Source organism: Triturus cristatus, chromosome 1_2 (genome assembly GCF_964204655.1).
Source record: "Triturus cristatus chromosome 1_2, aTriCri1.1, whole genome shotgun sequence".
NCBI classification, from domain to species: Eukaryota; Metazoa; Chordata; class Amphibia; order Caudata; family Salamandridae; genus Triturus; species Triturus cristatus.
Genome location: NC_140580.1, coordinates 950,452,010 through 950,471,659, shown reverse-complemented (window position 1 = coordinate 950,471,659; position 19,650 = coordinate 950,452,010). Strand labels below are relative to the sequence as shown.

Genomic DNA, 19,650 nt, shown 5'->3' with positions numbered 1-19,650 from the left:
GAGTGTCCTAGAGGGGATGTATCGGGTCAATTTATCTGCAATTTAGTTAGGTCCTAGGTTGTTTAGGGCTTTATATACCATACAGCAGATCTTGAATTTAATCCTTTTCCGAATGGGCAGCCAGTGCAGTTTGCGGAGTAGGGGGAGTGAAGGTGTTCTAGGGGGAGCAATGGTCACCAATCAAGCTGCTGTGTTCTGGACTACTTGTAGTCTGCTTAGGGAAGATTCCTTCGCGGAGATCAACAGAGCATTACAGTAGTCCAGACGACTCGTGACCAATGCTTGGATCAAACTTTTCCTTGTGGATAGCAGGAGTAAGGGGAAGACTCTGCGAAGCAGACTTAGTACATGGAAGCAGGCCTTGGCGGTCGAGGTGGCATGCTCCTCTAGGTTTAGTTTCTGATCGATTTTTACCCCTATGTTCTTTACCACAGGTTTGGAGGAGGCTGCTGGGCCCAATTCTCCTGTCCACCAATTGGGAGACCATCTTGTTACTACTTCTCTGAATAGCATGATTTCTGTTTTCTCAGCATTCAGCTGGAGGAAGTTGTTGCTCATCCAGTCAGTGATGGTTCTCATGCCATCCGAAAAGAGGGTCTGAATGCTGGTGGTGTTCTTATCGAATGAGAGAAGCAGTTGTGTGTCATCGGCATAGGAGATTGGGACAAACCCTAAGTTTCTTATTAAGTTTGCAAGTGGTGCGACATAAATATTGAATAGGGTCGGACTCAAACAAGAGCCCTGGGGTACCCTGGGGGACATTGGTAGTTTGTGATCTGAAAGGGCCAAGGTTAATGGTTTGCGTTCTTTCAGCTAGGAAGTTCATCATCCATTTTAATGCCATCCCCTCAATGCCTATGTCTCTGAGCCTTCCTAGCAAGATCTGGTGAGAAATGGTATTGAATGCTGCAGACAGGTCAAGCAGTATGAGAAATACAGCCTGACCCCTGTCTGCTAGCATTCAGATGTTGTCTGTAACTGTTACAAGTGCCGATTCCGTACTGTTCGGGACGTGTTCGTGGTCGACTATCAGGCCTGCACAGATCCTTTTTGTATGGGCAACGGTGCAATACACTGTTCAACCTTTGATTTTAACACAAGATCCTTCCAAACACTTTGACACTCTTGGACCATGGGACAATGTTTGGGGATCTCAAGATTATTAGGAGATATACATAAGAACATACCAATGAAGTTATATACAACTACATATCTGCAAATCAGAACTATTAAGGTAGTTGTCTATAAAGTACCTATTACGAGTGATGCATACGAATATTCTCTTTGCCCGGAGGAAGTTCACTTTTGGGAATGAAACGCGTTGGCTGGATTTCTTATATGTAATGTTTTCTTGAGAAAAGAGAATTATCAGAATAAAGAAGTTATTTTTTCTAACTATTGGTTTGGATTGGACTTCTTGAGCTGCGCACTCCCATGAATCAGAATTTCGCTTGATCTGGAGCACAGTGACGCTACCCAACGGCTGGCGCAGGGGTAGTTTCGCACAGCGAACTTATAAATAGGAACTGGCACGAGGTGCTGCATAGGAGGTCCGCTGTTGTTTTTGAAAATCCGGTTCCGGACTGAGTCTGGGTCGGAATCCTAACTGTGATGGATCGAGGCTATTGGAGGATTCTAGGAAACTGGTCAGGTGTTTATTTATGTGTTTCTCTAGCAATTTACTTTGTAACAGGAGTAGAGAAATGGGTCGGTAGTTAGTAACGTCATTAGGGGGGGGGGGGAGGTTGGCATTTTTCCTGATTGGCAGGATCTGAGCTGCTTTCCATTCCTCAGGAGCTTGCCTTCCCTTAGAGAGCTATTTAAGATGGAGCAGATGGGATCTGCAAGTGGTTTGCTAGTAGGGCGGAGGTTTTGGCTGGGATCAGGTCTGCAAAAGAGCCAGATTTCGTCGTTTTTAGTAGGGTTTTAGTTTCTTTGAGGGAAAGCGGAGAAAATTCCTCTAATCTATGCAAGCTGGGCATGCTAGAGGGAAGTTTGTAATTATCGTTTAATTGAGTGCCTTTGGCTCCCGTGATCTTATTGTAGATATTGTCAATTTTGGAGGTGAGGTGTCTTGTAATGTCACATAGTGTCTGGGAGGGTTCCTCTTCCGTATTACATGCTTTCGGGTTGATGAATGTGTTGAGGACCTGGAATAGTGCTTTGGAGGAGTTATCTGCCTGATCAAGTAGGTTAGCTATATGCATTTTTCTAGCTTTTTATAAGTTGCTGTGGTATTTGGAGAGGGTAAATTTAAACCTTTCTCTGTCGTGATCGTGTGTGCGCCACCAATGTCGTACTAATGTCTTGCATTGGCTTTTTTTGGTTCTGAGGTTGGTAGTGTACCAAGGTGACTGTGGTCGTTTAGGGGTCGCCCACTGCGTTTTCAAGGGTTTCAGCGTATTTATTGTGGATACTATATTTTCCTGGAAGCTTCTGAGGCAAGATTCAACATTGTCTAAGTCGGTGTATTGTGGTGGAACAAAAGGGTCTTGGAATAGAGTGTGGGTCAGTTTATGCCACTGTCTATTTTTCTTTGGGATATGACACCTCTGGATAGTCTGCTCTTTAGTTCCAGTGATGCAAAATTCAATTTTAGAGTGGTCTGACCATGTAAGAGGGCAGGTTGTTCCACAAAGGATGTTAGGCGAATTTGTGAGGACTGAGTCTAGCGTGTGCCCTGCTGTGTGAGTTGGTTCTTTATTAATTTTGATCAATTCAAGAGTCTCAAGCTCCGTCAGGAGAGAGGAAGCGTCGGGATCGTTGGAGTTTTCGCTGTGCATGTTTAGGTCTCCGAGGAGCAAGAAGTTTTTATATGAGATGACATATGGGGAAATTAGGTCCATGATTTTGGTGACGGAATCGAGGAGTGGTCCCGGAGGACGGTATATACAAGGGCACCTTTCCAACTAAGCTGCCCATGTAGATCGATTCTAAAAACAAGAATTTCTATATTGTCATTACTTAGTTGATCTAAGTAACTTTTATGGGATCTTTATAAATGATCGCGACCCCTCCCCCAGTTTTTAGTGGTCTATCGAGTTTCTGGATGTCATAGACATCGGGAAGGGCTATAGCTATGGCAGGATTTGAAGTGGGCTTAATCCATGTTTCCATCGGAAACCTGATGTCGGAGAGGGAAGATGAAAGCATGTGCCATATATTAATGGCGTGCTTGGGAAGCGATCTAACGTTGGCTAGGAAGCAATCCCAGCTGGCAGTTTTCTTGGTAGCATGTGCCCGACATAGTTGTTTAATGTTGGGCTGATACAAGGTGCCATTTACAGTGTGAAGATCTATGGTATTGCTTTTACGTTGTGATGGTGGCCTACTCTGGTAGCCACATTTTATGCAAGAAAAAGGGCCTTCAGCTACAGTTGGGGAGGAAGAGTGGCTAATTACTTGCAAATCGCGCCAGTATCGTTTTTCCCTGATTTTTAGTAGGTCTCGTCTAGCATAGGTGAGGTATTTGACCGGGCTAGTTTCCTGATCTATAGCGGGAGCAGCAGGGGTTCTAGCTTCAGGCGCGGACGGGCGTAGACGGGCTTGCCTTAGGCGCACCAGCGGCGTGCTAGTCTACCCAAGCGTTTTATTCTGCAGGCAGCTAAACTGCTGTGGCTGTGATCCACACGTCACTTCCGGACTCCCTCCACATAATCGGAACAATCCATGGTGGAACGGGGAGACGCCCAACTAAGTGAGAGGTGAGTGGATATAGTGGTGCTGTGAGGTTTAAAATGTGACTTCTTAAAAACAATTGTGCACATTAAACAGGCGATATTTCTCAAAAGCGATCAAGAGAATTCTCGGGCAGTACTTTAACAAGCAAGCGCTATATAAAGGTATCAGGATTTCCAACAAGCCCTTTCCCAAGCGCTCCCAATTCAGCAATCGCAAGCTTACTGTGTCAGTTACCGGGTTCATCTACCCCGTGAACATCAGATGTAGAAAATCCAGTCATATGTGGAGTGTGCAATCAGAAAAACCCTACTCATGGGGATTGGGAATTTCAAACTGAAAATTCAACTACCTCGCAGCAGGACCCGAGTAAGTCTCTTTCTCCCTGGTCCAACTGCCAGTGGGCGTGTGATAGCGTGGGAGGAGAACTCTCCCAGCTACTGTACTGGTGAGTATGTGATTGTATGGGAAAGACACTCACCCTGGTCTTGCAGCTTGCGAGCGCATGACAGCATGGGAGAAGCACTCACTCAGCTCCTGGTACTGGTGAGTGTGTGATAGTATGGGAAAAACACTCACCCTGGTCCTGCTGCTCGCGAGCGCGAGGCAGCATGGGAGAAGCACTCACCCAGTTCCTGGTGAGTGTGTGACAGTATGGAAAAGGCACTCATCCTTGTCCAACTGCTTGTGAGTGTGTGGCAGTGTGGGAGAGACACTGAATCCTGCCCCTGTTACTCGTGTGCGAGTGTCAGTATGGGAAAGGCACTCCCCCTGGTCTGCTATTCGCGAGGACATGGGAGAGGCACTCGCCTGGACCCACTTCTTCCGAGTGCACCATAGTGTGGGAGAGGCTTTAACCCTACTCCCGATGTGCCTGAGTAGGTGGGGTCAGGCACTCCCCATCTCCATGAGCAGGGGTTTGTACTGGTGAGACCCTCACCCTGCCCCCCCTGCGCGGCTGCTATTGTCACACCGGCACTCACCTTGCTCTGCAGGGTCTGACTTAGTGACACAGAGGGGCACACGTGCTTAATTTGTACAGGCGATTGCAGGGGGCGGAGGGGTCCAGGACTTCTCTTTCGTCATCACGGACTCAAAGCAAGAGATAGAAAAGCGCATTGTCAGAAGAGGATCTTAAGATAACTAAACCGTGATAAAGGGAGAAAGCAGGGAAGAAAAAGAACCGGTAAGATATCTAGAAAGTGCATCATGGTGGAAGAAGGAGGGCCAGGGTGGGGTCAAAACGAGGCTGCTTTGGTGCAAGGCATTTCCGGAAACTGACAGCGGGCCTCCCAGATAAACACTAGATAGCTGCACTTAGCCTTCCAATGAAAGCGCTAAGCGGCACTTACACTGCCCTTGCACCCCCGGCAGCACGAGCGGAACTTGCTACTCAGTTTTTCTCTTCCTAGTAGTCAGTGGGGGTGGATTGAGACTCAGAGTCGCTAGGGTAGCCATAGCTAGTGGAAAGGGAGGTGGTTAATGTCGGGATGGGAAGGCGGGGCATGACTCACAAGCATCTCCAAGCCTCTGCTGAGCTCGAGCGCCCAATTCCCGAGGCGCTAATCTTTGAGCATATACATATGCATCTTAAGAAATCAGATTTGACGGCCGTCTTCAATAGCTCTATTTAGTTCGGAGTGCCGCGAGCTCCTACAGATGGTATCAGCGCGCTATAAACTCTGGTGACATCTCTAGTTAGGCATCGAAAAGATTAGAAAAGCGCTACACGAATGTCAATACCAGATTCATCTTGAAACAAACCGACACGATATTCAGCGGTAGAGAAAACAATGTACGCACACAGAAGAAGAGCCCCCTCTTGTGTTCAAACATGGAATATCACACAGCTAACTGCAAAACCCACGCAGCATTTCGTTCTGGGCACATGACATGACATTTTACAAAACGTCTGCATTCCGCACTGGCCACATACAGTTCTCTGGAAATAACAAAGTGACACATGAGCAAACAAAGGGGCTCCAGGCGCCAACAGAATTAGCTTCCCTGTTAACCCTTTTGGACGTTGATGTTCGATATTTTACAAACATTAGGACCTTCGCAATGACCAAGCATCTTTGTACAGCCCGGTTCACATGTTCGAGTTACCGTCCCAGCATGATAACCTCAGCAGAGCAGCCCAAAAGCACCACTTGATGCCGAGCAACGAGCCGGACACACGATATTAACTCGAGTGACCCGCACAAAAAACACCTCCACGGACCAACTGCGCAGACTGGAATAAACAGACGCGCCGCCAGTCACTCACAATTTTGCATGCTCAGTTATCTAGTCTCCACTGCAAATATGTTTTTGTGTGGATAGCTTGAAATGTACTTGAGGATTAAGCGAGATTAACTGGACTAACGAGCATCGCCTATTAGGCCTATGAGCTTGGCCAATCGTTTTATAGCCGTGTTGTACAGCATCACGGGTGCTGTGCGTCATGTCTATTAAAAAAAGGAAAAAACGCGATAAGGGCGCCAACTCTCTCCTAAGGTGCATGCATGTGCGCACCTAGAAAATAACGACAGAAATCTCGGGTACAGGCAGGCGCCTTACTCAGCCTGCACATGCGCTAAAACAAAACAAAAAAACAAAAAACCCACACAACGTAAGTGTTCGGCTCTTTCTTGAGGCTCTAAATATACTCCCACCTCAGCACTCCTTTTCAAGCAGTGTGAGTGAGGCCTGCTCCAAAGTGTCCCCCTAAAGGTCGCAGCCATGAATGCCCCATTCATGCAGAAACAGCTGAGGTCTCGCACGGACCCCACGGACCTGTTCATGTGCTGAAAGCATCTGCGTAGGCAGGGGAAACCTGCTTCACGCAAAAATAGAAGGTAACTAAGAATCCAGCCATTATTTCTTTTTCTGCCGATGTGACATAAAACGCACGGCACCTGCCATCGCCTCATCCGACAACAGACCGGTCATATCCTTTCCCGACGACAGACAGCTAAACGCGGTCTGTAAGCGAGACCTAAACATGGCATTACGGACTGGCGCTCCACGGGTTCAATGGACCCTAAACTCTGGATACAGGTGATCGTAACACGAGGGGAGGGGACGGCACTTTAGCAGTGCAGAGCATATAGATAAGACACACATCTGCCGGGTACTTGTGAACAGGGCCATTGCAAACTTCCTACCAAAGGGAATCCCCCACACGCAGTCACGTGCAAATGGGGTCCCTATATACAGCAGTCCAAATGCCACCTCTCTGTCAGTCATCTGGAAATGGGGGCCCCAACATTCAGCTTCCCCAATGGCATTCCGCAGTCATCTGTAAATGCCCCCCGCCCCCCACGCATCCTCCCTTCCCAATGGCTTCTCTCACAGTCAGTCATCTGTAAACGGGTCCCCTACATCCAGCCTTTCACATGGCACCTCAACGTCAGCCATCTGTAAAAGGGTCCCCAACATCCAGCCTCCCACATGGCACCTCTCAACGTCAGCCATCTGTAAATGGGTCCCCTACATCCAGCCTCCCACATGGCACCTCTCAACGTCAGCCATCTGTAAATGGGTCCCCTACATCCAGCCTCCCACATGGCACCTCTCAACGTCAGCCATCTGTAAATGGGTCCCCTACATCCAGCCTCCCACATGGCACCTCTCAACGTCAGCCATCTATAAATGGGTTTCCTACATTCAGCCTTCCACATGGCACCTCTCACAGTCGGCCATCTGTAAATGGGGCCCCCAAAATTCAGCTTCCCAATGGCATTCCTCAGTCTGTCATCTGTAAATGCCCCCCCCCCGCATCCTGCCTTCCCAATGGCTTCTCTCACAGTCAGTCATCTGTAAATGCCCCCCTACATTCCAGCCTCCACAATGGCATCTCCGTCATCTGTAAATGGGGCGCCTGCAAACAGCCTTCTCAGCGGTATATCTCACTGTCACTCATCTGTAAACGAAGCTACTTTAAACATCCTTTGGACCCTGTCCCTTTGCAACTGGAAAGGCACTGCTATTCGTGTGATCGTTTTGGCTGGAGAGTCAAACCAATGAGTGGCAGGCTTAACGGAAAACTCCACAGCAGGTGGCCGACCCGCTGAGCTGTCTCTGATACAAATTCGAAATCCTGTGGATGGATTTTCAAACATGGTGCTCTTGCACTGAGACGAATAATAGGTTTTCAAAAACAGACTACTGTGAACAGCATGGCTGCTGAGTCTAGCTGCTGATTTGCTGTTGCCATGCAGTAAGAGTGTCTGCTGTTGAGAACATTAATATCACAGGATTGAGAATGAAGTTAAATTTAAGTTTTGTCCAACATTTGGATGTTTTGAAATTTGATGATTTGGATAAGTGGATTACAACCAGCCCTTTGATGACATAAAAGGCACCAACTTCAAAGAATCTACTGAGTCCCAGTGACGTCATTAAATACGATGAATTATATGATGAGACTACACCTGGGCCCAATTGGCTACCAGCGTCTCCTAATTAGAGTATTTGTTTGGTGTGCACTTGTTTGTGTATTTTTCACGAATTAGTGTTTTAATGTTTGAAATGTAAATAGTACAAATTGCTTGGGGGTCCCCGGCTTCCAGTAGTGACTTACTGGGGGTCCTCGGGAGTCAAAAGTTTGGTAATCACTGTCCTAGGGAATACCAGAGATGTGGTACTTGTATATAAATAAAATTCTCAATAAAATGCGAGAATTTCACAATTTTGGGAAAACTGAGACTTCTAAAATGTGGGAGTTCATCAATTTCAATACGAAAAATGGCGTTTATCTTATAATTTGTCACAGTGGATTACAGTATGTAGGTTCTACGAAATATAAATTGAAGATAAGATGGCGAGAACATGTGATGACTCTGAAAAATGATACCATATTATCCACTTGAGACACATGAAAGAGAAGCATACAGTTAATGAAACACATAATTCGATTTGTGGGCAAAAAACAGATGAAACAAAAATCGGAGGGGAAGTGACTCAAATCGAGACATTCTGGACCAATAAGCTAGAGACAGTGTGAAATGACGTAAAGGTCTCAATACGGACAGGGAACTCTACACTTCACTTTAGATATGGCATTAATCCGTATGGAATCATAATAGAAAATAGATGAGCATGTTATATTGAGGTCATTTTGTAAACACCGAAAGATGCAGGAGGCTATGAAAATCATAATGAGCATATTACATTGGGGGGAAAATGCAGGTTTTATAAAATATTTGTTGGTAATGCGAGGCATTAGTTTGAATTTTGTATTATTAACTTGGATGTGTAGGTTCTATCAACTATCATGTAGACTGAGACAACAAGACTTAATTTCATGTGACATTCTTGTCCTAACATGTTTTGATTGCACCCTGACGAGGCAAAAACTGCATATAGGTAACTAGATAAAGCATTTTTAGATCCTGATAAAGAGAGGAGGAGAAATTAGATGATTATTCTCAATTCTGAAACACCGACGGGCTAGGAATACATTCGTATGCTAACTGTTATGGTTAGAGAAGTCATACAAATGTGATAGTCCATTAATATAATTTTAACTAACTGGTTTTTGAAACTTGATTGGACTGCCTATGTGACAAGCTATGAACTCATTTAAAAGGTGTTATTGGTCTCTACATTAGTTCCCCTTCCTTTACTTTTAATATGAATCTTAGTGATTATAACACATATATTACTCGCGATCTATGTTGCTGAACTTCTTTAACAACTCCTTACAGAGGGTCAGCGGAAACAAACGGACGTAAAACTGGACAGTATATAGGAAAATCTACAGATCGTAGTGAACCTTGATAGGGGTTAATTCCCAACAAAATATTAGTATATACTTATTTATTTTTTTAAAATACATTTTATGTAAGAAACCAAGATTGTACCAATCCATTGCACTCTGTGCCCTGCTAGCTGGTATCCTGTGAAACTTTAGGTCCCCTCGCGACTCCTGTGCCTACGGCCTGTGGGTCCACTTGAGGGTCAACTGGGCTTTAGTTGGGCTCCAATGGTTACTCCAGGCCTGCCCTGACTTCCCTTGCTGTGGTGAGTCTCCTGGTCCTTGCTGGGCCAGATCGACATCGAATTGGACTATCTGCGTTGCCTATCGCTGCCAAGGCTTGTTGGTGCTCCCGCCGGACACCGACCTCTCAGCACTCGACATCCTTCGTGGGACAGCTCGTATTCGGCTCCAGGTAGTCCAAGATGTCTCCTAGTCCGCGCAGCTGAAGAGTCAAGATCACAGTCAACACACCTGAAGCACCCGACATTGGTGGGCATTCGTCTACCGAGGCCCTGGTCACTCCAAAGTGACCCAGACTCTGTCCCATCTGCTTTCAGGTTTTTCTCATCTAGAATCCACGTTTGGATTCCAACGGACACTTTTGGTACTTCTAGCAGCAGCATTTCTTTGTCAACATCCATAGAGAACGACAAGGGTTTCCGACGCCACTTCGTGCCTATGCACCTGACTCCTCTGGGATGGGTAACTCTGGTGATCGAGCGCCATGAGGTTCTGAAAATTGTAGGGGTGATTTTAATCACGCATAGTTCGCACCCGCATATACTCGTGTTGTATTAACAGATGATCATTAGAAATGAAAACTTAATAATGAACAATGTGAGTGCAATTTTAGAAATGTAGTTCGTGTTAGTCGAAAGAGTAAAATTACCTTTAAATGTAACTGCCTATTGCAAAGTGCCTAACGAATTAATTCAGGTGTAATGCAATACATTAGATTTAAACGTGCACAATATTAAAGTCTGCATGTGTAGGAATGATTACTTCTATATTGAATGTAATGAAACATAGTGCTTACAGATGCAACGTTTATTAATGTGCGTATTTTTTTGATGAATAGAGGCCTAAATGAATGTCCATGTTTTGCTATGAAAGGCCTACTCGCGTTCCTTATGTTATCTGAATTGTGCAGGCCGAAGTATACTTTTCTTGGGAAGGCTCTCATTTGGAGGTAGTCAGCGAATTTCATGTGTAGGGAAGGATTTCTGCTCACATGCTTCTGTTGCAGGTGCAAGGACACCGTTCTGGTTAGCTCAGACTAACCCCTTGTTTTAGGAGTTGGGTATGGAGGAGAGTTGCTACAAGTGTCTCCAGGAATGCAGATAATGAGGAGCCGTTACTGTTGGTGCTGAAGGAGCCTGGGACGCAAGGACGTTTCAACCATTGCTGGACGAAATACAGGTCTCAGTGGCAATGTACCTTCAGGAGGTGTCCAGCCAGAAGAGGTGTTACGGAGGCGTGTCCTCCATGTTGTGCATTTTGTATTAGGGACAGTGCCCCGAGGGATGAGCAGCAGAGAAGAGTCAGATGAGGGTAGATGGAGCAGAGAGCCATTAGAGGGTAGAAGGAGGAGATCGATACTGAGGAAGGAGACTTAGAGATGAAGCAGTAGCTTTGGCTTCTGACCCTTTCAACGTGAGTACTTCTTAGGAAGTCTTCACGCGCTGGCACCTTTCCTTGATTCGTTTGGGAGATGCTAAGTAGGGATGTCACCTTAGCGGTAGAGTAGGGACAGACTAGTCAATTTCTTTGTAGGTTTCCATGAAGACTGATTTAGATATTCGAGCAGTTATCTTTTGTTTGATATTTTTAGAGTTTCTCACCCTTTTCATGCTTCATCGAATTAGGTTTTTGCGTAGATTAAACTTTGTATTAGTGCCCATGTACTTTCTTAACCTCATCATGAGGTGCTTGTATATTCTGTTATTTTTGGCTTTGTAATAAATCCCCTAAACCTTAACTCGGAGTTAGTGATTCTTCAGCGTCGTACTTGATTGGTTATTGATTTTATCTGAATGAGTTAGTTCTCTCCCCTTTACACTTCACAGCCGAGGATTCTTAAGAGTGGTAAGAGATGGTAAGATAAGAATCCGGCGTTATCACTGGTACAAAGGTATCCACGGGTGGGGTGGCTCTCCAACCTCTTAAATTCCAAGGGTTGTCTTCGTAATCTGCTGGGAAGGGTCCTTAATCTCTAATTTTCCATCCAAGACTTTCCCCATTGAATTGTATGGAGCACGCAGTAGTGTTCTCACTCTGCACCCATCCTCCGTGAGGTCCTTATTCACTCACCTTGGGTGGTTAATTGGGGTCCCAGCAATTCTACACCTTCTAGACTAAGTCTTGTCCTGAGTCGTGGTTCTTATACCACTTATTTAGTATATGGTTTTGTCTCCCTCTGGAGCCCACTGTGTATTGTGCTACTTACGTTTGATTCTTGGCAACTGTATTACTTGATTTGTGTTGTATCCTCGGGTAGAGGATACTAGAGAGCGTTATAAATTAAAAATACATTTTTTTATAACTACTGTGTGGTTTCCCTTTCATTTAACCAATACTATAAGGTTGCATTCTGGTAAAACAAGATGCTTAACATTCCTTCAAGACTTAGCCTGAAGGCTGATCTCCATAGATACCACTAGGATAGCTTACTATAAAGGTTATCTTTGACATAATCACCATAAGGGTTGTTTGGACTGGTGCGAGGTGCCCACTATAATTAGTAGACAGCATATACCAGGACAACTTCTCACAGGTATGGAGGCATGCCTCTGACACATCTGGTAGAAGATGGTTATCAACGAGCCTTGGTGTACCAGTTGGATGGACTGCTGGAATTGTCCTCAAACTGCAGAGACAGAGGAGGTTCACCTGGATGTGGTTAGGGCAGAATGAAAATGCTATTCTTAAGTTTGTGTTACAGGTGACGCTATTTTGTGCAAATACCTGCATATCATTTTGATGTGTTTTTGATGCTATGTTGATTTTCTTCGTTACTGTGAACTGTAATCATTTGCTTGCCCCGTGACACCCACCACCACCAGTTTTTGCTTGCCCCGTCCCAGCTGCCACCCTACCAACAATTGTTGCTTGATCAGTCCCACCCGCACCTCTCCTGTCTCCAAAAAAGAAATAAAAAAATACAATGTTTAAAAGCTTTCTCATGTGCAACAGCTACTCGTCTTCATCAATGTGTTTGTAACCATAGTGTACAGCAGTGCAGTTTCTGTGGTTGAAAGTAACACAAAAATAGAAGTGACCTATTGGTTTTGCAAACACTTGTTTAAATTGGCCAGTTGTGGAGAAGTGAGGCTCAATGGTTAGAGCGGCAGACCCGGATGCAGAGGTCTGGCCCGGGACCAGGGTTCAATTCCCGCCTCGGCGGCTCTTGGATTCAATTTCCCCGGACCTGATAATTCTCGCCTCGGTGCCTATTCTAATCATGGGTCTCACTGTGCAACTCTGGGCAATAGTTTGCTTAATCTCCACACGGGCCCCCACAGCGCTAGGATGCCTGGCTTCACCTTGGGGGTGCCCAGGAGTGGACATCTCACAGGAAAACCAGGAAGGGTTCCACAGCGGTATGAATACAGCACTACAAGACCCCTGGGTAGAAGTGCGCTATACAAGTAAAAATACATTTACATTTTCTAATTATTTCTTCTTTTAGTTTGGCTTTTTCAAGTAAACTAAACACCTAAGAAAGCCTGCTTAAGGTAATGCTCTCGATTGCCGTTTCAAATGTCACAATGAGGAGGACAGCGATGCAGCACTTCTGGGACACTATTAAACATAGGGCGCACTTTCCATGTTTACGACCAGGTGCACCGGCTGCAAACGGGGAATGTGCACCCTATTACATTGAATGAGCTGCCCCCAGGGGAGCCGCAAACTTGTGCTGCACTGGGGTCAGCACATTCAAGTGAAAAACAGAGCAACTTTGAAGCAGCCGCTCTGTGTTTCACTGTGCAGGTGGCAACCCATCTGCACATTTAAGAGCGGAAAGAGATCCCCTTACAGGCTGCTACTGCTCGAACAACCAGGTCTTGAGAAGTCTCCTGAAAGTCAGCAGGTCCTGGGTCTGTCGCAGGTGGATGGGGAGGGTGTTCCATGTCTTGGCGGCGAGGTGGAAGAAGGATCTGCCGCCGGTGGTCGTTCAGTGGATGCGTGGAATGGAGGCGAGGTCAGCGGAGCGAAGTTGACGTTTGGGAGTGTAGAAGGTGAATAGTTTGTTGAGGTATTCTGGTCCGGCGTCGTGGAGTGCTTTGTGAGCATGGGTGAGGAGCTTGAAGGTGATCCTCTTGTTGACGGGGAGCCAGTGCAGGTCCCTCAGGTGGGCAGTGATGTGGCTGTGGCGGGGGATGTTGAGGATGAAGCGTGTGGAGGCGTTCTGTACTCGTTGGAGTATCTTCTGGAGTTTGGCCGTGGTTCCTGCGTAGAGGTCGTTGCCGTAGTCCAGCCTGCTGGTGACGAGGGCCTGGGTGACCGTCCTTCTGGTTCCGGTGGGGATCCATCTGTACATCTTGCGAAGCATAGGGAGGTGTTGAAGCAGGAGGAGGAGACTGCGTGGACTTGCTGGGTCATTGACAGTGATGAGTCCAGGATGAACCCCAGGTTGCGAGCGTGGTCGGTGGGTGTTGGCGCAACTCCCAGCGAGGCCCACCACCAGGAGTCGTCCCAGGCGAAGGGGGTGGAGCCGAGGATAAGGACCTCCGTCTTGTCAGAGTTCAGTTTCAGGCGACTGTTCTTCATCCATTTGGCGACTGCCTTCATTCCTTCGTGAAAGTTGGTTTTAGCAGCGGCGGGGTCTTTGGTGAGGGAGAGGATCAACTGGGTGTCATCGGCGTATGAGATGATGTTGAGGTTGTGTGATCGGACGATGTTGGCGAGTGGTGTCATGTAGACGTTGAAGAGGGTCGGGCTGAGGGATGATCCCTGGGGTACACCGCAGGTGATCGTGGTTGCTTCGGATCGGAATGGTGGGAGGCGGACTATCTGGGTTCTGTCGGTGAGGAAGGAGGTGATCCAGTCCAGGGCTTTGTCGCGGATCCCTGCATTGAGGAGGCGTGTGCGTAGGGTGTGGTGGCAGACGAGTCGAAGGCAGCAGAGCGGTCTAAGAGGATGAGGGCCGCGGTTTCACAGTTGTCCAGCAGGGTCCTGATGTCGTCAGTGGTGGCGATGAGGGCGGTTTCGGTGCTGTGGTTGCTGCGGAATCCCGACTGGGATGAGTCCAAGGTGTTGTTCTCTTCGAGGAAGCGGGTCAGTTGTCTGTTGACGATCTTCTCGATGACTTTCAGTAGCAGGGAGATGGGCTGGAAGTTCTTGAGGTCGTTTGGGTCTGCCTGGGGTTTCTTGAGTAGGGTGTTGATCTCTGCGTGTTTCCAGCTTTCCGGGAATTTGGAGGTCTCGAATGAGCGGTTGAGGATCTTTCGGAGTTGGGGTGCGATGATGGAGCTCGGTTTGTTGAAGATGTGGTGGGGGCAGGGGTCTGACGGTGAGCCGGAGTGGATGGTGTTCATGGTTTTGAGGGTGTCGTTGACGTGGTTCCAGGAGGTCAGGAGGCCGGTGTGACTGGGGGACGGTGGGTCTGAGGTGTCGGCGGCTGTTGGGGGGGGGGGGGGCTGAGTGTTGAAGCTGTCGTGGAGGTCTATGATCTTGCGGTGGAAGAGGGTGGCTAGATAGTCGCAGAGGTCTTGTGACAGCGGGATGTCGTTGGAGCTGGTGCTGGGGTTGGCGAGTTCCTTCACGATGTTGAAGAGCTCTTTGCTGTTGTGCGCGTTGTTGTTGATGCGTTCCTTGAAGGAGGTCCTTTTGGCGGTTCGAATGAGTTGGTGGTGCCTGCGGCTGGCGTTCTTGAGGGCTGCGAGGTTGTCCGGTATTTGCTCGAGGCGCCATTTCTTCGAGTCTTCGGCAGGTCAGCTTGGAAGTCTGGAAGTCGGCGGTGAACCAGATGGCCCTTCAGTCGGTGCGTCTGTTTGAGGGTTTCTTGATCGGGGCAAGAGTGTTGGCGCAGTTGTTGATCCATTGCCTGAGGTTGCGGGCGGCTGTGTCGGTGTGGTCGGTTGGTGGGTCTCGGGCGAGGGTGGTGATTAGCTGGTCTTCTGTGACCTTTTTCCAGCTACGGTGAGGTATTCGTTGCGGGTGGTTGTGTGCGGTGTTTTTCTTGAAGGAGAAGTGGATGCAGCGGTGGTCGGTCCAGTCGAGTTGGGTGGTGTGGCTGAAGGTGACGTGGCTGCTGGCGGAGAAGATGGGGTCGAACGTGTGTTCGGGCGAGTGGGTGGGTGTCATGACGAGCTGTTTGAGACAGAGGTTGGCGAGGTTGTCGATTAGGGTGGTTGAGTTGCTGTCGTTGGCGTTCTCGAGGTGGAAGTTCAGGTCTCCGAGGAGGATGTAGTCTGTGGAGGCCAAGGCGTGCGAGCTGACGATGTCTGTGATGGATTCGCTGAACTGTGGCTGGGGTCCGGGGGTTCTGTAGACGAGGGTTCCTCTAAGGGTGGTGTTGGGATCGATGTGGATCTGGAAGTGCAGGTGTTCGGCGGTGCTGAGGGTGTCTTCAGTGTTGGTTGAGATTCTGAGGGTATTTCTGTGGACGATGGAGATTCCTCCTCCCGGTCTGTTTGTGTGGTCCCTGCGGGTGATCTTGTAGCCATCCGGGATGGCTATGGCAACATCGGGTGCCGATGAGGTATTCATCCAGATCTCCGTCAGGAAAGCGACGTCTGGGGAGGATGAGTCGAGCAGGTCCCAGAGTTCGACGGCGTGCCTGTTGACAGAGCGGGTGTTGAGCAGTATGCATCTAAGATGGTTGTGGCCAGCCCTGGTGGGAGGGGCAGGACGTGCTGGTGTTCACTGGCTGTTGAAGCTGCAGTTTCGGCAGGTGAAGGGTCCGTGGGTGCGCTTCGGGGTGGCCTGGAAGCTGGAGGTTGATCGGCTGGCGTTGACTGCGTGGAGGAGGTTGGCGTCGAAGCGGTGTCTGGTGTCGTGGCGCTCACTGCGCAAAGGGGGTCTGGTGCTGGGCACAGGCGGGCGCAGACGGGCTTGCCTTAGGCATGCCAACGGTGCGGCCGCATAGCGGCCGCCATTAAGAAGGGGAGGTGGGAGCAGCTGGGAGGGCGAATGGGCAAGTGAGGGGGGCGGGGACGCAGCGGCGGGAAAACACTCAGCGGGCAACGGGGGAAAGGAACCAGGGCTCTACGGGGGCAGGACAACAGAAACAGAGGAAGGCAGGAAGGCAGACATTAGCCCAGAGGAGCGGGCCAAAAGCAGTGAAAGTAGTGAAAAATAAACACAAAAATGAAAAAAGAAGTGAGAGCGGGCACAGGAGTCTCGAACTCGAACTCATGGCAGCAGCAGTGGCAGGAAGGACACTGGCACGAACAGGTGGTGCTAGCTGTGCGGCATGGGGAGCGACCTGCCTGAACGCAGGGTCAAGGGTCGCTGTAGGATGGGTTCTAACAAAAGTGCTTCCTACAAGTGGACCTTTGTGAAGCAGTGCTCTTCTAGGGACAGGCAGTGGGGCAAAATCATTCTCAGTCTCCTTCTGCCACTTGATGTCTGGCAAGTATTAGTTACATTAGCTTGCAAACTGGAAATTCAAATGAGATTTCTGGAAATCTCAAAGTAATACACGCACTCCAAGTCAAAAATGCGTTCGCAGAGAGAGCACCATGGGCAGTGGCACTCTGCATCTCTCAGAGCTGTCTTTGCATGGTGCTACAAGATCCTCATGCTATCATGGCTGAGAAGGACACATCTCTCAAATCATCAAGATGGAAGGCCCCATGTGATGACTGTCCTGAGAAGTGACTGCTCCTTCCTTTGCCACTCTCAGCTCTAACCAATTCTCCTCATCCGGAGAAAGGCTTAACTACCAATCGGACTGCATTGCTCTAGCACAACTGTATATTTAAGGCTCCTTTTAGCAGCGGAGCATGTTACAGAATCTCTAAAGAACTTGGCTTTCCTGCGGCAGTCCAAAAGAGTACACAGGTCTCACGCAGAAGAATAAAAGTAGATGTCTCTATCTGAAGGAAGGACTTACTTCTGTCACAGCGGCTAAAGTACAAGTTACGTTTTTGTACGGAACTCTCAAAAGTGCGAGCCCAAAGCATAGCTTACAGCTTCGAGAAGTGCAGGCCTTGTCCTAAGAGGACCAGGGCTGAAAGAAAAAAACCTTTGGACTGCAAGGTCCAAAGAGGACAGAGGCGAAGGGACCATAAATTGTAAGAGTAGACAGACACTGAAAAAGTCTTAAAGGCGATAGGCAGTCATGCCATCATCAAGAAGTAGAACAAACTGGTCTGGAAACTTCTGAAGTGCCTATCCACACCTGAGTTGGTATCTAGCAGATTCTTTCACCTCCAGACAACCTTGCTATGTTGCCATTGAAGCATCCAACCGAACATGATGCCTGGCATTATACCCTGAGCGAAGTGCACTTCTTTACTTCAGGCAATAGCCCACAGAAGGACGTTTGCAGATAGGGAGAGATGACTGAGGAGTAGAGTGAAAAATCCACCAGAATCAGTTCAGTCACTGTTATGGAAGTGAAGGCCAGAAGCAGTCACTTTCAAGGAGGAGCTCGATAAAGGATTATCCAATGAAGGACAGGCCTGATGTGGAACGCGGGCAGCAGCCCCAAAACCTCCCTTTTTATAATCCTAATCAGACTATGCCAGCAAGGTGGACGGTCGAATCGATTTAGGCAGCAGTCACATGCTGCAACCCGTTTCTAGGTAGCCTTCTTTGTAACAATGGTTCATGGGCACCATGAGAAAAATGCCCTTAATGGTGTCATGTAGGTTTCTGCTTCTAAAACCTAGAAAACACCCCTGAAAGCAGACACTCTGAACGGAATCTTTCAGGCAAAAATTAATAAAAAATAAACCAAACCTGAAATTAGAACAAGGCATAGCAGAGAAAACATAGTTCCAGCAAGAGGTTTTCGAAAAACCACATACTCATATACAGAAATGTATTCTTAAGGACATTTTGAGAGAAAAGCTGATAAGTGACCAAGTTCCTCAATCACAATGGCAGGAAAAAAAAAAAGCGGGTCTGCACAAACACCTGAATCGGCCCACAGAGGAGCGAGAGCGGGAGTGGGGCTGAGTAGAGCAATGGAACGATAAGTTGGGATCCCTTCTGTCTTGGAGCAGAATCAATAGTGGAGAGAGGCCAAAATTAGTATGTTGCCAGACCTAAGATATCCTCAATTCACAAGTGATAGAGCGAAATGTAAATTCTGGTACAGGACATACAGAAATGTGAACAGTGGGTTGCAATTTCAATTGCTGAATTAGACCCTTTTTAGATAAGACAAGTTAAGTTTTTAAGACCTGAAATTTGATTTCCCCATTCATACATATCTTTAAGGAGTAAAGTTGGTCAATTAAATTAAATCGACTAATAATGAACGGAAAGTGGAACAATACTTAATAAAAAGCCCAAACGTGTTTTCAGGATGGTACTGAAACACCTTTTGTACATTATCATGTACACATGGCTGGACAGATAAATTAAGTGTAGCTGGACCAGGCCGTCCTCGCCATGTTGTAAAGGTGCACAGTTGTGCAAGGCTGAAGCTCGCAGCTTTCTGTGGTTTGGTGCTTACAGGGAGATACTGAACCAGTTACTGTTCAGACAGTCTAAACAAACAAAATGCAAGGTAATCACAGGTGTCAACTTACAGGTTTTTCCGCTTTTTCTTCTTTGCGTCGTCGTCCCCCTCTTCAGAGCCGAAGTCTGGATCCGCAGAGCCAGGAGGCTGTGGAAAGAGCAAGAGGTGAGTTGGAACGTGGAAGCGTTTCCAAGCCACACACAGCTGAACTTGACCCAGGAGCACATCAGGACCACCATCTCCACTCAAGTCATGCTCTGGTGCCAGATACAAGCCTCTGGGAGGCACATTCATGGTCTTAGGAATACTTCGATTTTTTATTTATTTATTATTGAGTTTTTTATAGCACTGGCTAGACCCGGAGGTATCCGAGCACTTTACATAAGGATCCACAAAATTACATCAGTTACAAGTTACATAAGTCCCAAGAAAACATTTCAAGAGCGTCTGAAGACAAAGTAAATGGAGCTTAGAAGGGTAAGGGCGTGGGGAAAAGGTATAGGAGGGAAAAAGGATGGAGATAGAATGGATGGAGAGACGAAGGACAGTCTGCCCAAAGTCCAGCTGGGTAGGTGACGGCCGAGGGGAA

At 47.6% G+C, this 19,650-nt stretch overlaps 1 protein-coding gene across 4 annotated transcripts in view; it reads right to left on the bottom strand.

The window, feature by feature from the left end:
* RGS3 (regulator of G protein signaling 3) overlaps nt 1-19,650 on the bottom strand; it is an 834,919-nt gene that overhangs the window by 25,534 nt on the left and 789,735 nt on the right. For all 4 annotated transcript variants that reach the window (XM_085609985.1, XM_085609988.1, XM_085609990.1 and 1 more), the window contains one exon: nt 19,132-19,208. In XM_085609985.1, coding sequence (XP_085466111.1) covers nt 19,132-19,208 — 77 coding nt within the window. The remainder of the gene's footprint in view (nt 1-19,131; nt 19,209-19,650) is intronic.